Raw genomic sequence first — 22623 nt, 5'->3', positions numbered from 1 at the left:
ACTTAGATCACGTGTCGATGCCAAATCTATGATCAGGGAGTTGGCATTAGTGAGAGTTACCCCTTGGTAAAGCCTGGAGGTCAGATCAGTCTCCTGGGACAAGGTAACAACACTGTCTCCATCAGGGCCAGTGGCCATTCTGTGTGTGTACGTGTGTGTACATGCATGCTCCATAGACTCATACCCCTGACTGTTCCCTGGGGCTCCTAAACAGATATTGCCCCAGATGTGTGGCCCCTGCAATAACAGAGTGTAGTCTGGGCAACAACTTAGGGATGATGACCTCCCTGTACCCCACACTTCCACAGAAAGAGTCGAGCTGTGTGAGGGGAGGCCACTCTGCAGTTGCTGTGCGTGGACAGGTGGTTTATGTGAGACCCGCCCCAACAATCCCCAGTGCTACACTTAGCCTCTGGAGCCTAGACCTGTAAGAAAGTGGGGGAAAACAGGAATGGAATGGCCTCTGCTTCTCAGTAAGTGCTCTGCGTCCGTGTGTGTGTGTGTGTGTGTGTGTGTGTGTGTGTGTGTGTGTGGTTTCCAGACACAGCTGACTTGGTGGGGTTTGGCGGCAGACTACAGGATGTTGGATTGCATCCTGATTGTGTCACCCCTTGGAAGAAGAGGATGAATAAACACATAGCCTTCTCTGCAAGCATAGCACGCCTTAAATTTTGGAGATTTTCAGTCTTGCCTGAAAAGAAAAAAGCTCTAGACTAACTGTTGTGTCCTCCATTTGATCCTCAAGCTGCCATAAGGAGGTGGAACAGAGACTAAATAATGAAGCCCTGTGTAAGGTGGGCAGGTGCCCCGATGCCGTAGCAGTTGGAGGCCGTGTTCAGTAACTTGTAAATGGTAGCGTTGTCCAGCATGTTGGGCATAATAATGGGAGGGAGGGAAGAAAAGAAAACCTGACCTCCCCAACCAGCAGCCAACATCGAGAAGCTTATAGAATAGGTAGAGAATCAAGATGCATTAAAAAAGGATAACCAGTAGTACTAGGAAACAGGATAACTGGCAAGTGAGGGGTCTGGAATGTAAGTGCTTGGGGGCCAGGTGAGAGTGGGTGCCAAGGAAAAGGTAGAGTTAGCTGTAGAGCCCAGGGGAGGGGTAGAGTTTGAAAGGGGAGCTCAGAGTTACCAGTTAGGCTGGAACCAGGCCAGTGAGGAAGGCCTGGAACGCCATGCTAAGGGGTTTGGACCTGACCCAGCACCTCCTAGGCTTCATTAACTACTTTTATGTGGGCACCAATGAGAAGAAGCTGCCTTTGGGACCTCCTTGTCCAATTATGTTTGCAGCCCTAAGGAGACCTGGGCTTGAGTGGGGAGATTGGGACATGATGCTTTGGGACTAGGTGATGGGGAGAAAGGGTCAGCTATAAGAAAAGAGGCTCTGTTGAATGGGAGAGAGCAGGTTGAGGGTTAGCCCTGACTTGTTCGAGGGGATGGTACAACTGCCCAGAGGGGCCATGTGGGGTCTAGGTTGCCAGCACCCACACTTGGGAGTCACTGATGCAAGGCTGCCGTGGGGAGGTAGACATCAATAGTGGAGAAGGTTGGCTTTGAGTGCCAAGGTTCTATGGTTGGGAAGGAAGGATGGCCAGAGGGGTTCAGGCCAAGGCAGTGGGCTGCAGCGAAGGTCAGCTGCTCGGGTGCTGAAGAGATGCCTTTGCAGGGCAGGAGCCAGGGCCATCCATTCCTGACCCTGAGCCTGTATCCACATCTGCCACCGGCCCTATCTCCTGGGCTGTCCTCAGCTGGACCTGCTTCCCCGCCCCGTGGCTATGGGCAGGAGAAACTCTGAATCCGCTGCCCTTTCCTCTCCTTCTCTCCTTCCTTTCCTCTCCTTCCTCTTTCTAGCTGTCTCAGGGCAGTGGGGCTCAGGAATGGAGGAGGCAGGATTCTGCACAACATGGAGCTATCTAAGGTCTGCCCTTCAGAGGGGCTGAGCCTGGGAACCTTCCCTCGGGCAGCATTTTACCCCATTCCAGGGAGTCAGAGAAACCAGCCACACAAGATGGAGTGTGACCATGACCCTCTGCTTCAGGTCCTTGTGGTTTCCTTTTATAGAGCGCTGGGCCGGCTCCAGTGGCCCCAGCTCACCCAGGGCCTGCCGCCCAGCTCTCTGCTAAGGCCAGGCCTCCACATTCTCACCTGGAACCTTCTGTCTAGACAAGCAGGACTGAGATAGGGGTGGGACGGTGGCAGGAGTCAGGAGCCAGGAGCTGGGGATCTCTAGAGAACACCACTGAGGCAGAAGGGAGGAGGCCTCAGAGTCTCGATCCCTTTGGAACCCACCCCTGAGCCCCAGTGGGGGGTTGTCTGAGTGAGGGCCGGCTCCTTTAGCAGGGTCCATGCATGAGTCCCACACGTGGGTGTGTGAGGAGCAGTGGTGAGCATGGAGGGCCACGAGCCCAGCTGATACAGGAGGCCCCTCTGAGGGAGCACGCGTGTGAGGGGGTCAGACCAGACCTGCCCCTGCTTGAGTCCTGCCTCAGTGGGAGGGCCTGGGAGGACTAGGCAGGGGCAGCATCCCCCGTCTCCTCAGAGCTGGCTGCAGGAACAGATGCACTTTGTAATCTGGGCCTCTGGGAGCATCTGGGGCGTCCTGCTGAGTAGGAAAACAGGTGGGCCCTTATGGGTAGCAGCCACAGCCCCTGGGGCCACCTACGCCAGGAGAGATGGAGCCCTCAGGCCAGGCATCCCTGGCCATCCCAGGGGAAGCAAAGTCACAGAGTGGAAGGGCCTTTCCCCCTGGGGGCATCAGGCTCCCTCTGGGGAAACTTGGCCTGGAGTTGGCTTGGGAAACTTGGCTTGGGTGTACTCAGGGTGTGACTGAGATTTGTTGAGAATTCAGACATCGGGCGGGGCTGCTTCGCTGTTTTAACTCAGAATTAGCGCCCGCCCCCGCAGCCTTGACCTTTCTTCTCCAGTGGGCTTATGTCTTGTTTTATTTCTCTCTTGGCAGAATGCAGAGCCAGAGCCCCGGAGCCTCTCCCTGGGCGGCCATGTGGGTTTTGACAGCCTCCCCGACCAGCTGGTCAGCAAGTCGGTCACTCAGGGCTTCAGCTTCAACATCCTCTGTGTGGGTGAGTGTCAGGGCCTGGCCTTAGACAGAGGGTGGGTGAGAACCTCCTGGGAAAGGGGGTGCTTCTGGCCCCCTGTTGGGCTACGAGGGGGCTTCCCAGGCAGAGCGAAACTTTGGGGGTGTCAGGATGAGGATTTGGTTGGTGTCTCTGCCAAGGTCAAGGATGGAGTTAGAGCCAGGGCCTGGCACAGCGTTGTCAGGAAGAGTAAACTGGATCGGGCACATGAAAGTGGTTTGTAAACTGTGGGTGTTTATCACAGAGATTTAGGTTCATTTATTCATTTGTTTGTTCATTTAAAAAACATGTATTCATTTACTGCTTCCTACCCTGTGTCAAGGACGTTATGGTAAACAGCTCTGCCCCCATCACCATATCCTGTGGTAAGTGCTCCGGCACGCATATGAACAAATACAGCCCCAAGCAGAGAGGCTCTCAGAGGTTCCCTGGGAGTCCCAGAAGGGTACAAAGTGCTCTGCTGGTCCCTCTGCAGGTGCCCTTCAGGAAGCAGCCCATCCTGGGTTCCCCCAGCTAAAGCCATGTGGAGCTAGGGCTGTCCAGGGCGCATGGGTTGAGCCACTGGTGGCTTTAGACCCTGGCCCTCCTGGTCCCGTGACCACCCTGGTCCTGGGAAGGGTGTTGTGTACAGCAGGTTATGTGTGAGGTGACTGGGTCTGCAGTGGTGTCTACCCAGCCGCACGGCTCTGCCTCTTCCCTGCTCCTTGAGGGAACACATCACACATCACACACAGCTATGTCTTCTGTCCAAGTCCACCTTTTGGCTCTTCCTTCCACAGGTTATTTCTGAGGCCACAGGAAAAGATAGTTCCTGGGGAATGGGGGTGATGAGGGATGGAGGTGGGCGGCCTGCCCCTTTCTCTTGTCCAGGGGCCATGGATGCCTGAGCCCTGCCTGGCCTGGCCACCAGCCAAAGACAGCCCCAGTTCCAGCCTGTGACACCCACTTGTTCCCCTCCTGTGCTCACTGCCCAGGGGAGACTGGCATTGGCAAATCTACACTGATGAACACGCTCTTCAACACGACCTTCGAGACTGAGGAAGCCAGTCACCATGAGGCATGCGTGCGCCTGCGGCCCCAGACCTACGACCTCCAGGAGAGCAACGTGCAGCTCAAGCTGACCATTGTGGATGCCGTGGGCTTTGGGGATCAGATCAATAAGGATGAGAGGCAAGAGGCGGGAAGGGCGGCCCCACCTAGCCTCTTCCCACCCCACCTACATTGGTCCCCATACCAGTAGCCCAGCCCTCACACTGCAGGGGGCCAGGGAGTGCCTCTTGGGGAGTATCTGAGGCTCTGTGGTCACCAACAGACCAGTTACTCCTTTAGGTGTCTGGAGAAGGGGTCAGCTGCCTGTATCCAGTCAGGGATCCTCGGGCAGAAGCTGTTCCCAGAAAGAAAAGGCCAGGGGGCAGCCTGGCTTGGCCCCGAGCCCTGAGTCCCCCAAGCCCCAAGCCCCAAGCCCCTGATCTCAGCTGGCAGCCTCCTGGGTGATGGAGCTGTCTGTAGTTACAGGCCCATAGTTGACTACATCGATGCGCAGTTTGAAAATTATCTGCAGGAGGAGCTGAAGATCCGCCGCTCGCTCTTCGACTACCATGACACAAGGATCCACGTTTGCCTCTACTTCATCACGCCCACGGGGCACTCCCTGAAGTCCCTGGATCTGGTGACCATGAAGAAACTAGATAGCAAGGTATCCCTGTCCCCACCCGCTGTCACAGGCTCCATAGTCTTCTGCTGCAATGCGATGTGGTGGCTGCCTCATGCCTGTCCACCATGGTCCTCAGGGATCTAGTCGGTGGCTTGTGGATGGCCCCCTATTGGCTTGGTCCTCTCTCTGTCTTGCGTCTGTCCCTCCTGCTCCAGTGGCCCCCATTGCTCTGGGCTCTTTCTCCAGAGTCCTGTGCCCTGGGTCTGACCCTGAGCCCCTTGCTTGCAGCTGAATCATTGTCATTCTCAGCCCTGCTGCCTCTCCCGCTCCCAATAGTGTTTGTTGCCCTTCACCCCAGGGAACCTCCCTTCCCATCTCAGCCTCTTCTCTGCTCATTTTCTATCTCTCAATTCCTAATTTCTAGCTTCTCCCTTCACTTCCCCCTTCCTCCCTGATATAAGTGTCCTTTAGTTCCTTCTGAGCCCATCAGGGAGAGGAGAGTTAAGGCCCAGAATTGCGATGTGAACGAGGGCTGGGTACTGTAGGGGTAGAGAAGAGAGGCAGCTTTATGGGAAGGGCTAGAAGAGCTGTGCATTTTGAAGGGCATGTGGCCCCACATCCCTTGTCAGCTCTCACGTGACTGCCTTCCCATCTCAGGAGTTCATTTTTATTGTGAAAAACGGGATAGCCTGGGTGTGGGAGATTTTGGGATCTTCTTATGGCTACTGCTGATGGGTCCTTTTACCTGCTTAGTGGGGAGCACAGCCCCCGACCACTCCTTCTGTCAGGCCCCAGGCCAATTAGGACCTTCAGAGGATTCTGGGGCAAAGCTGGGTATGCCTAGGGGGACCAGTTTTGGGGCTGGATGGTGATTTGGGGGAACCAGGGCTGTAAGAAGCACTGCAGACAATTGTTGAAACCCATCAGAATGGCCACAGGTGGCTGGGTTTGCACCACGGCTGCCTGTGGGAGTGGCTCCATCTCTCTGGCCTCCTTCCCCCTGCCCAGGGATATGGCCTGGGCATGGCTAGCCATGGCATGGGAACCATTGCTCAAAAGAGCCAACCAGCCTGCTGTCCTCTCCCCTGATCCTGGCAGGTGAACATTATTCCCATCATCGCCAAGGCTGACACCATCTCCAAGAGCGAGCTCCACAAGTTCAAGATCAAGATCATGGGCGAGCTGGTCAGCAACGGGGTCCAGATCTACCAGTTTCCCACGGATGACGAGGCTGTTGCAGAGATTAACGCAGTCATGAATGTGAGCGTTGGGCGAGGGCCTCAGGGCCCTGGGGCCAGAGGGCGAGGAGCCGGCACAGATCTGACACAGCCCCAGGAGACTCTTGTTCCCCAGGATTCCAGCCTTAGCTTCTCCAGGACAGAAGGGTGGGCATCTGGAGCTGGCCAGTCCTACATCTGTGGGCAGGGGACAGGAGGAATCTGATAGTGGGCCTATACTGAGGACCCCAGGTTTGGGTGTCATAAGATCTGGACTCATGGAGGAGCCTGGAAACGGAAGGAGTTGAGCAGGCTTAAGGGTTTGGGAACCTGGAAGGGAGCCAGGCTCACAGGTCCTTTCAGGGAGCTCTAATGGTCCCTGGGAGGCCTGAGGGCTGAAAGAACAGCCTGGAGAATCAGGAGCACCAGGGAGGGGGTTGAGGGTTCAGCCCACTCCCCTGTTTGGAGTTCTGGGACATTTCTCAAGAAGAGAGCCAGGAAGCAAGCATCTGGCCCTGGAGCCTTTGTTCAGGTCTGGCTGCCCCTCCCTAGGACCCAAGGGCAGGGAGGGAGAGTCTGCCATTAGCCTGTGTCAACTCATACCTGGGCCCCTTTCCAGGCACATCTGCCCTTCGCCGTAGTGGGCAGCACCGAGGAGGTGAAGGTGGGGAACAAGCTGGTCCGAGCACGGCAGTACCCCTGGGGAGTGGTGCAGGGTGAGTGTGGATGGGAAGTACATCCCCAGCTGGGGGTAGAACTGTGTCCCCTGGCCTGCCCTGCTGCCTGTAGTACCCTGTGCTGTTTCCTCCTCATGCGCACCTGTGTGCCCACCCTGACTCTGGAGTCTGCCCGTCTGCATGCCTGCCTAATACCCCACTGGCCCTCTGCTTTCAGTGGAGAATGAGAATCACTGCGACTTCGTGAAGCTGCGGGAAATGTTGATCCGGGTGAACATGGAAGACCTCCGCGAGCAGACCCACAGCCGGCACTACGAGCTCTACCGGCGCTGCAAGTTGGAGGAGATGGGCTTCCAGGACAGCGATGGTGACAGCCAGCCCTTCAGGTGACAGCCTGAGCCAGAGTGAGCCTGTCTTCACAGCTGTGGCCAGACACACCATCCTGGCATCTGTTCCCTGGGGGACCCCACCATCCTCTTACCCCTTGTGCCCATGTGATTCTATTTCTCTGGCTCTGCCCTACCCCATTCCTCCATAATCCCATCCTTGGCCTCTTTTCTGTGGGTCTCCACAGCCTACAAGAGACATATGAGGCCAAGAGGAAGGAATTCCTGAGTGAGCTGCAGAGGAAGGAGGAAGAGATGAGGCAGATGTTTGTCAACAAAGTGAAGGAGACAGAGCTGGAGCTGAAGGAGAAGGAAAGGGAGGTATGTGCCAGGCTGGGGGCTGGGGTGGGGATGCTGAGGGAGGGAAGGCCTGGCTGAGGGTAGAGGTGGGGGTGCCTTCCCAGCCCAGGCTCAAGCCCTCCTCTTCTTGCTCCTCCCATCTTCTGTCCCCTTTCTGCTGCCAGCTCCATGAGAAGTTTGAGCACCTGAAGCGGGTCCACCAGGAGGAGAAGCGCAAGGTGGAGGAAAAACGCCGGGAACTGGAGGAGGAGACCAACGCCTTCAATCGCCGGAAGGCTGCGGTGGAGGCCCTGCAGTCGCAGGCCTTGCACGCCACCTCGCAGCAGCCCCTGAGGAAGGACAAGGACAAGAAGAAGTAGGTGGCAGGCCACGGCTCTTCCTTTCGTTCTTGTCCCTCACCTCCCTTCTCGCTCTTCTCCCGCCCTCTCTTGCCCCTTTCCTGTTTCGTTTTCCCTCATCTTCAGTGGCTCTCTCCCCAGCTTTCTTGGTTGCCTTTCTTTTTCCTTCACTAGTGATCCAGTGTCTCGCGGTCTGGATCGCTCTCATAGTCATGCACTCTTGCTTGCACAGGCAATCTTGTGCTACCCCTCCCTCTCCCTTTTTCTCTCCTCCTCTTCCCCCTTCCTCCTCTTCCCCCCCAACCCCGCCACCATTTCTTGCTCACCCATTCGCTCTCCTGTAGCCCCCTTGGCAGCTGTGGCCCTGCTGCAGCGTGGTGAAGGTGGGGCTGCACGGGCGAGGAGCAGCCTGGAAAGGGCAGAGCTGCAGGGCTCTGGGAATGCTGGGAATGGTCTTTCAGGCCAGAGGAGGCACAGGACCTGGCAATGTCAGCATCTCCAGCTGACCAGATTCCAAAAGCCGCAGTGGTTTCTGCTTGGACAGCTGTGGCGCATCCCTCCTCAGTCTGTGGGGCAGTGGTGTGGGGCCCATATTGGCTGGCAGGTGGTGACGGAGAACTGTGGGCACTCGCGCCAGCCAACACCAGGCTCCTGGACACTGTGGTCACCACACTGCTGTTCTGAAGGGTCCGCAGCGCTAAAGGGAGGAAAGCAGCTTCCCACAGGGCCTCTGTGGTTTCTTTTGGGGGGAGGAGCTGCCCCTCAAGTAGAGGCTGGAGTTGTTCCTGCAGAGTGCAGAGAGGAGAGAAAGACTGGATGGCAGGGAGGCCTTTCTCAGCACCAGGAGTGCAGTCAGTGGGGTGGCCAGGTGGGGACAACTCTGAGTCACTTCTCCCTGGCAATCCATAACCTGTTTCCACACACTTAGCTGGAGTCCAGATGTTCTGGCTTCTGGGGCTCTCCCTCGCCCACCCATCTCATTCACAGCCATGCCACGTCACACTATGGGGATTTCATACATCCCTCCTTCTCCCTGCCCTGGCCTATCTTGGGTGCCATCTTTCTCTTGCCAACCTAGGAACTAAGTAGGTGAACCCATCCTGGCCCTCATTCTTGGGATCCATTTCCTCCTGGGATATTTGGGGATGTATATGCGCAGGCCCTTCCTTCCTTGGTGGCAATGAAGCCTAGCCATTAGGGCCATGAAGTGCATAGTTAGCTGTGGCCCTGGGCTGTTGCTTTTGGTGTTAGCCCTGCCCCTGCCCCACCCCCGCCCCACCCCCAATATGGCATTTCCTAACCACATGTGCATACACATGTGCACACACACTGTCTTTCTCTCCTGTCCCATCTCACATACACAGTCTCAGGCACATATCTACCAGCACACAGTACACACATGCACAGAGGCACACAAACACATACCAAGGAAAAAAAACTCAAAGGACTTCTTGCTGGAGGAAATGGGGACAGAACCAGGCATTTCAGAACTGGTTGCCAATTCTCACTCCTAGGGTCTGTCCTCTGCTTCAGGACAGACCCTCTTCCTTTTTGTAGTCTCCCTCATCCCGATGCCTGGTGGCCCTACCCCAGCTGACAGTGCTGGGACAGATGTGCCCCTACCTGTCCCCAGGGAGGACCCCAGCCCCACACTCCCCTCAGCCGTGAATTTCCCCTCTGCTCTGCATTTGCTTCCAGCCCCGCTCCCACGCCCATCTTTCAGCTTGGTGAGCGTTGGGGCTCTGCGAGTTGGAACCTGTGTAGATTTCAAGCTGGCAGCTTAGAAATCAGGATTTTCCTGGGAGGGGGTGGAAGTCTATGACCCAGATGCTGGCACCCAAAGTGACTTTGCTCTGCTTCCTGCCATCTTGTTAAAGAAAAGATAGCCGGGATTCCCTAGGAAAAAAGCTATGGAGAAACCACTCAGAAACTGCAGACAAGGGTCTGTGGCCAGCTCAGGGTGTGAGGGCCAGTGAAGATGGGTGCAGGCAGGCTGAAAGGACACCAGCACAGCCCTCGGGGTGGGGGCTTGTCACTAGTGTCTGGTCTCCCTGCTTTTCCTATGTGGCCAGGGCTCCATGATATGTTCTCTAGGCCTGGGCCTGGAAAACAGGTCTTTCCTGTTTTCTGGACCTGCTAGAAAGCTTCAGTCAGTTTGGTCCCTGGGAGAGAAAACTCTCTTCCCATGACGGCCCTGTGGAGGCCAAGAGTGGGGTAGGGGGGGTGACTGGGAATACTGTTTCCTGCCGCCCTGGTCAAGGGACTAGTGTGAGTCGGGAGTGCATTTTTGGAATGGGGGCAGGGGTGTTTTTCATGACCATTTATTTGAGTGGTTTTGATTGGTTATACTTACTCTTTAAATTTGAATCCAATTTTTTTGCAAAATTACTTCTGAATCAGATCTTGACCCTCAGCCTAGGACGCCACAAACGGAAGTGAATTCTCTGCTTTGCTCGTCACAAATGCCAAACTGACTGCCCTTTTGCAGTGTCCATCTTGCTGTCTTTTGCTTCTGTTTGATTTGGTCTGCATATCTTTTAATGTGTCTATTTTTGTTTTGTTTGTTTTATTTTTATTTTTCAGTTAACGCACGCACAGACTTACATGTCAAGAGTGGACTTTAGACTTTCATGTGTTAAGTTGCTTGAGTTACACCTTGTGACCCTTCTCCCATAACATGGTGTGAGGACGGACTGGGAGCTGGTACAGACTCCAGTGTTTACAGCCTTGCTTTCCCCTACCCGACCCTGGCCCCAGGCTGCCCCAGGCCTGGCGGGCCACCCCTCTCTATGCAAACACGTAAAAGCCAGGAATGCTGGAATCCAAAACTGACGAGGTTTATTTTTTTCAGAGCCAGTGGCTGGTCTTCCATTTACAGTGTCACTATTCCCTGATGGAGCTGTTATGTGCCGCTCCAGCGAAGGCCCCAGCCGGGATGCTAGGCCTAATAGTTCAGCGTGGAGATGGCAACTCACGTGGTGCCCTAGGTGCAGCTGCGTGGTCTGGTATACATGCTGCAAAATTCACCCAGTTCCCCTCATTTTAATTTTTCTAACCTAGAGCTTAATTTTAATAACTTTAAAACACTTCTAAATATTTATTTTGGCACCAGCATCAAGACAAATAATATCCTCTCCCATTATTTTCATAAGTAACACAGATTTCCTGATTTTTAAAAACTAAAAAATACCGCTAAACCTTTCTTATGTATAAAGTATGCCTATCATATACAGGGAGAGGTGGGTAATAAACTTCCTGTAATGACAGTGTTTGGCATTTCTTTGTGGATGGAATTGGAACATGAACAAGACCATGTCCAGCGTTTTTACTGTGAATGTAAATGGAACAGCAGCCTAAAGCAGTTGTCTGTGCCCCAGAGGTGCTACCTGTAAACAGGGACCAACTCCGTGTGTGTGTTAAGTGTTTGACTCCAATTAAGACTCCCAAGCAAATCCTGCATATTCCAAATGCAAAGAGTACTCAGTGGGAAAAGGTTGTTACCTCAAAGTCATTGCTTCTTTCCTGGCTGGGTGAAGAGATGAAGGTGTCTGATGTATACAGACAATGAGGGAAAAATGAGCAGCAAAGGAGCTTTCCCCTTCAACTGCACTCTAAAGGGGAACATTTTAAGGAAGTACTAGCAGCTTTGATTCTTCTATGCTCCTGTTGGTTTACAAGCCACCGAGAATGTCAGTGTTGAGAATATGGCCTGGTAAAATGGGAGATGGAAAATGACTTGACGAAAGGAAGGGTAGTTTTAATGTTGAAGCACTGTGCTGGGCACTGGAGCTACCCAGAGGAATGCACAACGCTCCCCTCAAGGAGCTCACAGTCTAGCACACTCCCTGGCTGGAAGCCTCAGGAAGCCGTGCTAATTTATTGTGGAGTTGGTAGTTCGCTTTTCATGCCCCTGTCTTCTTTCTCATGACCATTTCCCACTTTCTGCCTGGCTTGCATTAGTGATTTCCAGGACCAAGTCGTGGCTTCCTCCTGCCTTCCTGAGATGATGTTCTGCTCAGGGAGAGGTGGAGGGGCGAGCTGTGTGCGTCCACTGAGGCACGGCCAGGAAGAGGCAGCGTTTACCTGTGAGGGGCTCCATGCTTCAGCAGCAGAGCAGGTTCTAGTGACAATTCTCCAAGTTTTTATGCTATGACCGGGGTGGATCTAAATTTTGTGGGGCTGAAAGCTTGAATTATTTAGACAGACTTCTTTAAGAAAAACAATGTTAATATAAAATTAGGTACAGGGTCTTGGAAGGGGCCCTGAAGATTAAGGTTCATTAGCTTCACAATAAGTCCACATCTGGTTGCAACTGAAAACTGATGCTTCAGTGAGGGTATCTAAAAAGGTAAACTGGCATATATCCATGGCAAGTGTGGGCTGCCAGTGGCTCATCTCTAGGGTAATTTTATGTCTGAAAGTGTATGCAGTTGGGTCAGAGCATGACCTTTAAGATAGCCTCTTTGAGCTAACATATTTCTGAAGATGAGGCCTGGTGACCCAGCAGGTTCATTGGATACATAAGAAATGAGAATTCCTGGTTCATGGGCCAACCTGGGACTCTGGAGTGTGCAGATTTGGCCATTCGTCCATTGTGGCCTGCGGGTTGCACCCTAGGTATACTGAAAGGCCATACTCGTGGCTGGCTGCCTGCCTGTGGGCCTAAGCTTTCCCAGTATCTTCAGGGACACTTGACAGACGCGTTTTCTCAAGTCTGAGCTGCCTCCACAGGTCCCTCTAGCAAGCCTCACTGCACCTCTCCCCCTGCTGTTTGTGTTTAGAATTTTGTCATTTTTAGCTGAGACCAAATTAAACCTTGGTGCATAAAGTGAGCTTAAAACTTGCCACTGTTTAATAAGTTAGCTCTCATAGAATGTGACCCCGTCTGCAGGGTCTCATTCACCCTTCTTTTTCTCATTGTCATTTGTTGGTGTTAATAGGGCTGTCTTACAGGATCATGTTGGCATTTACTCTCATGTCTTTCATAAACCATGTTTGTTTGGGGTAGAAGAATCACCATATAATTTGTTGTCCAAACTGGGACTATTAAGAGAGAAAGGGGATGCTATTAATTACACCAGATCAACAGGCATAAACCAGACCTGTCCCAGGCCAATGGGGATATATGGTCTTTCTGGTTGTGGGTAACCTGATCTAGGTGGTTTGTAATTGTGCATACTGACTGCATATATGTTTGTGTATGTCTAAATGTGGGCTCCCTGTTAAGTGGGGCTCATGGATACGAGGCCCGCGTGTGGCTTGCTAGTCTGTTAACATGCTTTTCTAAAATTGCTTCACGTGTTAATTCATTTACTCCTGCATTCATTGACTGTTTTTGTTCTTTTCCATTCACTTTGTACTCATTTTTTTTCATTAAATTTTGCATTTATTTTGAGTTTTTGTGGTGTCTTTTTTGGGCAGTAGCTTTTCTGATTTAACAAGTTTCCTGAGCCCATTAATCTGCTACAACTGTGGTAAAATACAGCTTGTCTGTTCTTTGAATTTTGTGGAGGTTGATCTACTTCCGCAGGAATTGTTTTAATAGGAAACCCTGCTACAGGCATCTGTGAAAAGCTCTTGGATAGGTGGGGGATGGAGGGAAGAAGAGTCACAGGAAAGTCACAGAAAGGTAAAGGTGCAGTCTGTGGTCCACGAATCTTTATTGGACAGCTGGGGGCAGGACATGAGAAAAGGGGCTCCTGCCCTCAAGGAGCATTCCTCCTTAGCAAAAAGGCTTCCCATAGGACTGCTAATATTTGAGTGTCAGAACTGCTCAGAACCACATTACATGCATTAACTCCTCTAATCCTCATCCTAATCCTATGATTAGGGACCATTCATCCCCATTTTATAGCTGAAACACAGAGGTTTAAGTAATTACCCAAGGTTACACGGCAAGTAACTAGAGAAGTTGAGATTTGAACGCTGGTAATCTGTACCCTTAATTCCTGAGCCTACAGCTGCTCCTTGGCATCTCAATGGAATGATGGAAGAGTAGTGGAAGTGTGGCCAGGTTAAAGTACACAGCCTGATGATGTGGGCTGGTGGACCTGAGACTGTTTTTTAGAGGTAGATAGCCCTAGAGGACAGGCAAAAGTTTGGCTGAGGAAGAGCAGACTGGTGGTTGAAAGGTGGTAAAAAGTACGTGGGTTTCTTTTTAAAGGAGCTTTCTCCATTGAGCACCAGGTAGATTTGGGAAGACCAAAATGAGAAAATGGAGATCCCTGCAGGAAGAGTGGTATGAACACATCCCTAATGCAGGCATAGCTCAGCTCTACTTGTGGGAAGGCAGGCAGCAAGGAGGCAAAGTATTCACCAACTTTTGAAGGACAGAGACTTTCCAGGAAGCCAGGGGGAGGAGAGTCTCCTAGGTGGTGGAAACATCATCAAATGACTTGGCTCCTTCATTTCAGGGATGCACTGTTTGGACAAGTTTAAGACAGGTCTATGATGCTCCCTCCCTGCCCTGTTCCTCCCTGAGCCCACCTACCTTTCTTTCTGCCATAGCATCTGCCTCTGAGCTTTTTCCATCTCCATTTTTCTTTACCAATCCCTGCCTTTCTATAGGTGGGGTCAAAAGGAAAATGGATTGTATCCATACTTCTCCCTGAGAAGTATTTCCCAATCTCTGAGTTGAGGTGGGATAGGAGTTCCTAATGTCAGAAAAGAATATTAGAGGGAAATAGGATGGGATCTGGGGCCCCAAGGCAAGCTTGAAAAGCACATAACACTTTTTAAAATCCACAAGTGGGACTTTGGCAATACAAAAGTGAGCTTCCCTATAGAAGAGTTCTATCATTTACAGAAAGCCAGAGCAGAAGGTTGTCTCTTATCCCAGTCCTGGGACTCACAGGTCTACCCTCTGCTTTCTCCAAGAGGTTGATTTGGATCAGCTTTTGGAATCTAGCTCACATCCAGAGCCACCTGGTTAAGCAGCAGATGTCTTCCAGCAGTTCCCCAAAGCCCGGGACACCCAAGCTGGTATGGGCCCTCGGGATGTCCTCCTGCCTTATGCACTGTGGTCCCACTTACACTGGAAGGAAGGAGGCAGAGGGCACTCACGGCCACCACTGGAAGCTGTGAGCAGCATGGCCTCAGCATCTCCATCTGTAAAATGGGTTCTGGAGTAGAGGAGAGTTCTTGATATGACCTAGGAGATAGTGTTCCAAATATATCTGACTCTCGCAAGCCTAAATGCATGGTAGCTCAAAATAAGAGTCATACAGGATTGGAAGCAATTAAAGTTTAATTTTAACAAAAGCTCCAGCAAGCAAAAGTGTGTCAAGAAAAAATAGAGATGTATACTAACTCTATAATATAGGCAATTATGGTATATCTAGCCCTTGACCACTTTGCACCTAGTAAATCATTCCCTTCCCACACCATGGCTTAGCACATTTACACACACACACACACACACACACACAAAGCCACCATAGTTCAGAGTGGAAGACTTCATAAACCACCTCTGAATGTGTAGCTCAGTCATTCATGTCCCCAACACAACTTACACAGCCCAGCTGGCATCTGTGTCAGCTGCACTCCCCTGCTCAGAGAATGGCTCTGTAGTAGCACAGCTTGAAAGAAGCAGCTGGCTCCTCCTCCTGGCAGCACTGTGGTTGGAGCAGGCTTGGCCTCAGAACCTGCTCATCCCAACAAAGCACTCAGAGCTGTGCCTTCCATCACAGGTGTTAGCCTATAATACCCATTCATTAGCACAAAATCCCTCTAGTTAAACTAATAACTGAAAACACTTTGCTTAAGAGTAACAAAGGAAAGATATGCTTAAAGCTTGCTCAAGTTACATTAAACAAAGCATACTTTATAATCCAGTCCTTGTAAAAAGAAGACATAAGTCATGGCCATGGTCGGGTAAATGTGTCTGCAGAGACTGTCCCATGTTAGGAGTTGCAGGCAGGGTAGTTGGGACTGGAAGCACCACATATATGTTTGGGATAAGCCTGGGAAGTTGGAAGGACTTGGCCAGCTCTGGCAGGTAGAGCAGCAAGAACTGGTCAGAACTAGCCCCAACCCTTCAGCCCTGAGCCAGGCCTGCCTCTTGGTCTCATATTCCAGCGCTCTCAGGGGCCCATGCCAACCCTTGCTGTAGAAGGAAGGAAAAACAAGCTGCCATTTGAACATTCATTCATACTCCCTGGCTTCAGGCCCAGAGGAGAAAAAGGGAAGGCAGGGTCATGGTCTATCAGACCACCCTGATCTCTACTGACCCCAGCCTGCCTTTCCCCTCCCCACTTTATTTTTTTTCCAAGGGCTTAGTTGGGAACTTTTTCTCAGTTGCTCTTCCAGAGCCACCTTCCCTTTTTACAGGATTAATAACAAGCCAAAGAACTCATGGTAGTCCAAGCAAGGAGGTTTCACATTAGGCTCTGAAGGCCCCAGGGTGGAGGCAGAGCGGCTGGTTGGCAGGTGACATAAAGTTGTCTGTGCAGGATGATGACTGAAAACTTCTCAGTTGCTGCATTACAAGTTCCTTGCAGCAGCTGTACTGCATATCACCAACCTGTATTAGAATAGAGTGGCCATCTTCAAGCAGAACCATCATACATTCTAAGAAATTGGCAATTGAGTGCCAAAATGTTAGCATGAAGCAAGTTCAGGAAGGTCCAACCACCCAACTAAGGACCACTAATCCTACCATCTTAGGGACATCCATTTCCAACCTCAGTAAAGTTGTCATTAGTTTAACCATGCATTCCATCCTAACCTATCTGTTCTGAGGGATTCCGACACACCCCCCTGCTCCTCGTGCCCCGACAATGCTTGCCTTATGGTACCCTGTACCTGGTACCACACACTCGTACAAAGGAGAGGTGAAGGAGTTTAAAATGTATGCTCCCCAGTATTAAGCTCAGGGTTGCTTCCTCCTAAGCCAGACATCCCCCTGACCCCCCAGTCCTCTTGACTACAAGGGCTCCCATTGAGATAAAGATTCTCGCACTCTCAGAGACAACCCCCATTGGTCCAGTGAAGAGAACACATGTCCCATCTCAAGTGCATAGGGCATGGCCAAGTGTGGAAAGCCTAGCCTTTGGGCAGACTCTTTCCAGGGTTATGGCCAGAACATTTTCCAGAGGCCACAAGGGGAAAGGGTACCCCTTTGGGGTCAGAGTGCATCAGCTAAAGGGGCAAAACACAGAGCCTGGTCTGGGGCAAAGTTGATGTCTACCTGTGCTTTCTTTAGCAGATCAGATATAGGAGCACACCAACCGGGCATGAGCCTCTCCAGCTCTAAGGTGATGATGACCAAGGCCAGTGTGGAGCCCTTGAACTGCAGCAGCTGGTGGCCCGCCATACAGTGCTGCAGCTGCCTGGTCAGGGATGCGACGTGGAGGGAAGGATTCCTCTGAGGCAGCAGCTCCAACACATGGGGCCAGCTCAGGACCACCAGGGCATGGAACTGGAGACCATGGTTTTTAATGTTAGAACAGAAAACCCCATACTTTTCATATATCAATGACCAGCAGTGCAAACAATTTGAATTTCCATCAGGGAACATCAAATGTTGCCCAACCCTTTTCATTCCTATCCATGGCTCCATAAGGGGCTTGAGGCTTAATGCCCACTCTGTGGCCAAGCTGAGCTTCCACCCCAGAGACCAAAAAAAAAAAAAAAAAAAGAGTCTGCTTTGTGACATCATCGTTATGAGTGGAAAGTACCTAGATGACAATGTTTCCATTCTGAAAAATAGAAACATACTATTCAAGACCAAGGTAGCAGAAAAGTTACTTGTATCTGCTTATCATAAGAAACTCTGCAACTTGGCAACAGTGGCCAGTTTTCATAATGAAACAGCCCTTAGTAATTTAATCTTCATGCTTCATAACAAACCAAAACCCCATGAGATTTCCACATTGCATAATTTGCCTTACTAACAGAATCATATCCTTAAGGATGACCATCATTCCCCCAACTAAAACAAATACAAACTAATGTATGATATTTTTTTAAGTGCCAGATCAATATGGTCTAAAGCCTCAATAAGGATTGTGCGTAGGTGAATAAAGACAGCTAAGTGAATGTGTGTAAAGTGTAGCAAAAGCAGACAGATATTTATGTACAGTATTCATAGAATGGAAAGTTAAATATTTTTGCAGTGTGTATTTAAAAGAGAAACTCACCATAATAGTGCCGTCTAAAAATCTTTGTAAAGTTAATTTAATGTCCTTTAGAAGTGGGAGTCTGGTGGAACTGTGTTGGATTTAAGATACCTTTTCACTCTCCCGTACGTCGTGAGCCTTGTGGGTCACCTCACTGTGGTGCATGTGCAAGGGCGTGTGCACGCCTGTGCTTTGCCGTCCTATGTTGTAAACAGCTGTTCCAAAGGCACAAATGAGTTTAGGGTAGACTCTGTAAACGCCTCCTTACTCACTATAGTCAAGAAGTCCAGCGGCGTCCCAATATAGAGGTCCCAGTGCAGTCTGTCCAGAATAGCCAGCTCCATCCTTAGCAGCTCATTCGGGGAATAGTCAGAGCCATAGTGCTTTATGAAGTCTTTTACTTGTGGAATAAACTGTAAAAAGAAAATAAAGAGGCCAAAGCCCTACATCATGTCATAGTAGCTTTTGTTTTCTTATCCATGGGGACTGGGCATTCATGACCTTAGTGGAGTTGTCTTCCTGTGGCCTGCCACAGAAAATGCTTCTGAAAGAAATACTAAACCAGATCTTGGCTATCTGTCAAATCCTCAGGTAGTTATGTAGTGAACATTACATGGTCCCCCTCTGAAACCAGGTCTTGATCCCCCAACTGCATACTAGCTCATACCCAACGGTGCTTTGGAGGTTGGGGCTGTGCCATCTCCCCTGTTCAGCTGCAAGAACTCACCCAAAGCTTTCCAGGAGCCATGGGTTCTGGTTCTGCCTATCCCTATTCCTGATTCCTACCATGGGTACTGGGCATACAGAAAAAACTATGCTTTTGAGCTTCCTAGTCTGTACCAGACAGACACATTGATAAAACCTCCTATGGGTTTTTCAGCATCACAACTGCAAACTTCCTTCAACCTTGATTGAAGGTGGTTCAGTTCTGGAAAATCTATGGCTTTTCCCACAGAGGGACTAATGAGACTTGTCTATGAGTAAACATTCAAGTACTAAGTATATTAAAGGCTTGATCCTATGTTTTTAGATAGACAGAAGTATTACTATAACATCCAGAAAAAGGGTCACTTGATTTTTAAAAGCAACTTGGGCATTAATTCTATTCTAATAAACAGGAGTTTAAAACATTTTTATTGAAGGTTTGGAACTGGACACACAACTTCTTCCCTGCCTCATCAGACCCAGAGATCAGCTAAGGGTGACCCCTGTGGCAATGGCAGTGATTTCACCATCCCCCAAATGAGAAAAGTTGGAGGGAGGTAGGAAAGTTTGGAAAGGGTATTAGGAGATGATCTCCTCCTGAACATATGGCACAGTGAAATTCAGCCATTCAGGCATGCCTGAAGCACTCATGGGCCCTTGTACTTTACCCCCAGCACATGGCCCTCTCAGGGGTCCCAGAGTTCCCAAAGACCAGCTTCATTGACACAGCCAAGTCCTCAAGTCTCAGGCAGCTTTCTTAGACATAATTGCTTGGGGTGGATGTTAAGTCACATGGTTTGGGAGGCCTTTTTCCTTGCTCAACAGCAGATGCCCCTGTTGAGAGAGAGGTAGCATCTGGCATCAACCAGTGAGGCCATATGTATCTGTCAAGAGTTCAGGTCTCTAGGTTTGGTGGGCCAGGACAGTTCAGCTGTTCTACTTGTTCATTTGTGGGGTCTCAAAGTCTGACAAGCCAATGGAAGGGACAGCAGAGATGCTGGCAAGTTGGTGACTTTTCCAGAACATCCACCATACGTGAAGGGCACAGACCTATCATGAAACGGGAGTCCTCCAATGTTACACCCCTGTACCTGAAGTGCAGCCCAGTGTGGACTTCCAAGAATGCATACCTCCTGTTCTTCATTAACTTTTGCAGCAAGCCTCAAGGAAGTAATTGTGGCGCAATGTAGGTATTTCTCTTTTACCTGCGGTATGGAACAAACACATTTGAGCAGAATATGAATGCCAGAAACAAACTGAAAAGCATCTTTGTTTTTTTTTAATATACTTTTTTGAGACGGAGTCTCACTCTGTTGCTCAGACTGGAGTGCAGTGGCATGATCTTGGCTCACTGCAAACTCCACCTCCTGATTTTGAGTGATTCTCCTGCCACAGCCTCCTGAGTAGCTAGGACTACAGGCACGGGCCACCACGCCTGGCTAATTTTTGTATTTTTAGTAGAGACAGGGTTTCACCATATTGGCCAGGTTGGTCTCGAACTCCTGACTTCAGGTGATCCACCCCCCCCCCACCCCACCCTTTGACCTCCCAAAGTGCTGGGATTACAGGCATGAGCCATTGCGCCCAGCTATTTGTTTTAATAAGCTTTTTTCCATTTTTAAAAGGCTCCATTTCTCCACAAGACAGAATGTTAGTGCCATTTTTAGATCTGACCAATGAGGATGCTCCTGATTTCAGAACTGCAGATGACTGGGCAGTATTCCTTCATTTCGGGACTGACTGGAGGTGGGAAATACGGCACCTTCTCAGGGAACTCAGTCTCATCCTAGCCTCAAGCTGCCCTCGACAGGTCGAGACAAGCACATCCTACCTCATTACACAGGAAGCCCTTTCCCAGCTACTTCCTCTCACGCTCCCCAAGCCCTGACCCTGATGACCACATGACCCTGAGACAGCCAGTGTAGGATGTGGAGAGGTTCCAAAACCAGCTCTACCACTCGAAGCAAGTTAGTTTATACACCTTGGTTTGAGCCTCTGGAACCCCTCACCTCTCAAGCAGGAATGGGGAACAAAGGTTAGTTTCTTCTTTCACCATCTGCCACCGTCCCTCAGAGGCCTCCCTACCTTCACTGAAATCAGGAGGCGGCTGAAGATGGTGAGGGCCAGGTTAAAAGTGGATTGGGAGAAGTAAAAGATGTTCTGAAGCCGCAGGAGCCACAGCACGACTCCCTCGAAGGCATTGCAGATTTCATCCCGCTAGGAAGAAGAGCAGGTGGGGCGAGGAAGGTCGTTAGCGGCCACTCCTGGTCCCCCAGCAGCAGGAGCCTCCTCCTTAAGGTGCCGGGGGGCAGTGAGAAGTCCCTTCCCCTGCAGGCCCGCTGGGAGTAAGCGCCCAGCTGGCGCAGCGGCTCACCCATCACCCCCACCCCGTGCGCCCGCTTTTCGTCGTAGGCCGAGTTCCTTGATTCAAACAGGCCCTCTTCCGAAGGCCCTGCTATCAAGACGCCCTCTTAGAGAGAAGCTGGTGGGTCCAGCCTCGTGCCTCTCGTGAGGGGCCACACCTGGGGAAGCGCCTGGCCTCCAGGTGCAGAACATCGGAGCGCTGGTGCAGGTGGAGGCCACCTCCGCCTGCCGTGTGCGCGCAAGGAGGGCCACGCTGCGGGGACGGGTACCTGGGGTTTGCCGCCCCGCCACAGGCGCGCCTCGCGGTCCTGGGCCAGCTGCAAGTGGCAGAGCAGCCGGCGCTCGTCGAGGACGCCTTCCAGGTTGCGCGGCTTGGGGGACTGTGGAGCGGGCCGCGGAGCTTGCTCTGGGGCGGCTGCGGGGACCGGGTCTGTGGTTCTCCCGGCCGGGGCCGTATTACGCCGGGGCCGCAGGCGGACTGTCGCGGACGTAGCGTGGAGGGAAGCCGCTCCGGGCTGGCTGGTCCCAGGGCACCTGCTCCGGGTGCTCGGGGGCAGAGGGGCCACCCCCGGAGACCGCGGGAGAGGAACGCCCAGGGCTGCTTCCTCCAGACGGGCGCCTGGACGCCCGCCTGGGCTCTGGACTGCGCTGACTTCTGAGCTCGACGGTTGCGGCGGGAACCGAGCGCCCGAGGCCATGTCGTGAGCGGGATTCTAAGTCTGAGTCGCTGCTTAACCCGGCATTTTATAACCCAGCGCCCACAACACTGCAGCCTGGGGCGCCGCCGGGGGAGGCGGGGAGGCGGGCTCGGCGAGCCCCACCCACAACGCTCCCGGTGGAGCTACCCCTCGCGCACCCGGCCGCGCTTCCTGGGCACTCGCCCCGCAGGTGCGCGGCGCGCTCCCAGGACACGGCAGGACTGGGCGCGCACAGGCGGGTGGCGGACCCCCACCCTTCCCTCCATCCCTGCTGCTGCCTACCGCACGCCTCTTCCCCCCTGCCGGCCGTGCTCCCTGCGCAGAGCCCCCAGCCGCGGGTGGGGCGGCTGGAGACTGCGCTCGCCTTGGGCCGGGACTCCCGGCCGCAGACCCTGGGTCTTACCTCATATTACACACCTGGGGACATAAGACCAGGCAAAGGAACAGCGAGAGCGCCCTCCTCAGACAGGCTTGAAATGGAATTCCAGACGCGCTGTGTGACCTCATGCGTGTGTCGTGACCTCTCAGAGCCTTGGCTACCTCTTCTCCAAAAAAAAAAAAAAAAGTGATAATACTTCCCTCACAAGGTGATTCATTCATTCATATATATATATATATATAAAATATTTGTTTATGTATCTATACATACATATATAGCTATAAACGTATAATAAGGAAAATCATACAAATCATATATATGTATATATACACACACATAAATTTTAGGGGTGGGTCTTGCTCTGTTGCCCAGGCTGGAGTGCCGTGGCTATTCTCAGGTGTCATCACAGCACACTACAACCTCAAACTCCTGGGCCCAAGCTACCCTCAACTTCAGCCTCCCAAGTAGCTGAGACAGGTGCACACCACCATGCCTGGGTCCTAAGTTATATTTTGTTTAAAAAATTCATTACATTAAATGCATATTAAAAATATATGGGAATACCAGAAGGACAAGAAAGAGAGGAACAGAAGAAATATGTGGAACAATAACGACTGAGAATGAATATTCCCAAATTAATGCCAAACACCAAACCACAATCTAGGAAGCTCTGAGAACATTAAGAAA

General features: G+C 51.6%; 2 protein-coding genes across 3 annotated transcripts; one reads left to right on the top strand and one right to left on the bottom strand.

Moving 5' to 3' along the window:
• Positions 1–958: 958 nt before the first annotated feature.
• Positions 959–17040, top strand: SEPTIN8 (septin 8; the record flags this gene model as incomplete). The annotated part of the gene is given in 10 exon segments (NM_001169035.1): positions 959–984; positions 2965–3085; positions 4075–4270; positions 4610–4796; positions 5853–6014; positions 6591–6687; positions 6866–7034; positions 7223–7355; positions 7499–7689; positions 16875–17040. Coding segments are annotated over 10 exon segments (1448 nt in total), but the record flags the coding sequence as incomplete, so codon positions are not given.
• Positions 17041–17404: 364 nt separating this feature from the next.
• On the bottom strand, positions 17405–21711 carry CCNI2 (cyclin I family member 2). 2 transcript variants are annotated; one of them, XM_009209063.4, is made up of 4 exons: positions 21129–21711; positions 20581–20712; positions 19587–19700; positions 17405–18203 (listed from the first exon to the last, which is right to left on the bottom strand). In XM_009209063.4, the coding sequence occupies exons 1-4, from the start codon at positions 21555–21557 to the stop codon at positions 17991–17993; spliced, it is 888 nt and encodes a 295-aa protein (XP_009207327.2). In that variant the 5' UTR covers positions 21558–21711; the 3' UTR covers positions 17405–17990. The 2 variants fall into 2 exon arrangements, with proteins under 2 accessions (XP_009207327.2, XP_009207328.2); XM_009209064.4 differs by having other exon boundaries at positions 19626–19700.
• Between the last annotated feature and the right edge of the window lie 912 nt (positions 21712–22623).

This window comes from Papio anubis, chromosome 5 (genome assembly GCF_008728515.1).
Source record: "Papio anubis isolate 15944 chromosome 5, Panubis1.0, whole genome shotgun sequence".
NCBI classification, from domain to species: domain Eukaryota; kingdom Metazoa; phylum Chordata; class Mammalia; order Primates; family Cercopithecidae; genus Papio; species Papio anubis.
Note: the sequence above shows the minus strand (reverse complement) of the source record. Positions and strands in the feature narration are given on the sequence as shown.

Coding starts and splice junctions, on each gene's coding strand:
- CCNI2 (XM_009209063.4), bottom strand. CDS start 21,557: ATGGCCTCGGGCGCTCGGTTCCCGCCGCAACCGTCGAGCTCAGAAGTC. Junction 20,713..21,128: donor GGCGGGGCGGCAAACCCCAG/GTACCCGTCCCC, acceptor TCTTCTTCCTAG/CGGGATGAAATCTGCAATGC. Junction 18,204..19,586: donor CACACTGGGCTGCACTTCAG/GTACAGGGGTGT, acceptor TTCTTTTTACAG/TTTATTCCACAAGTAAAAGA.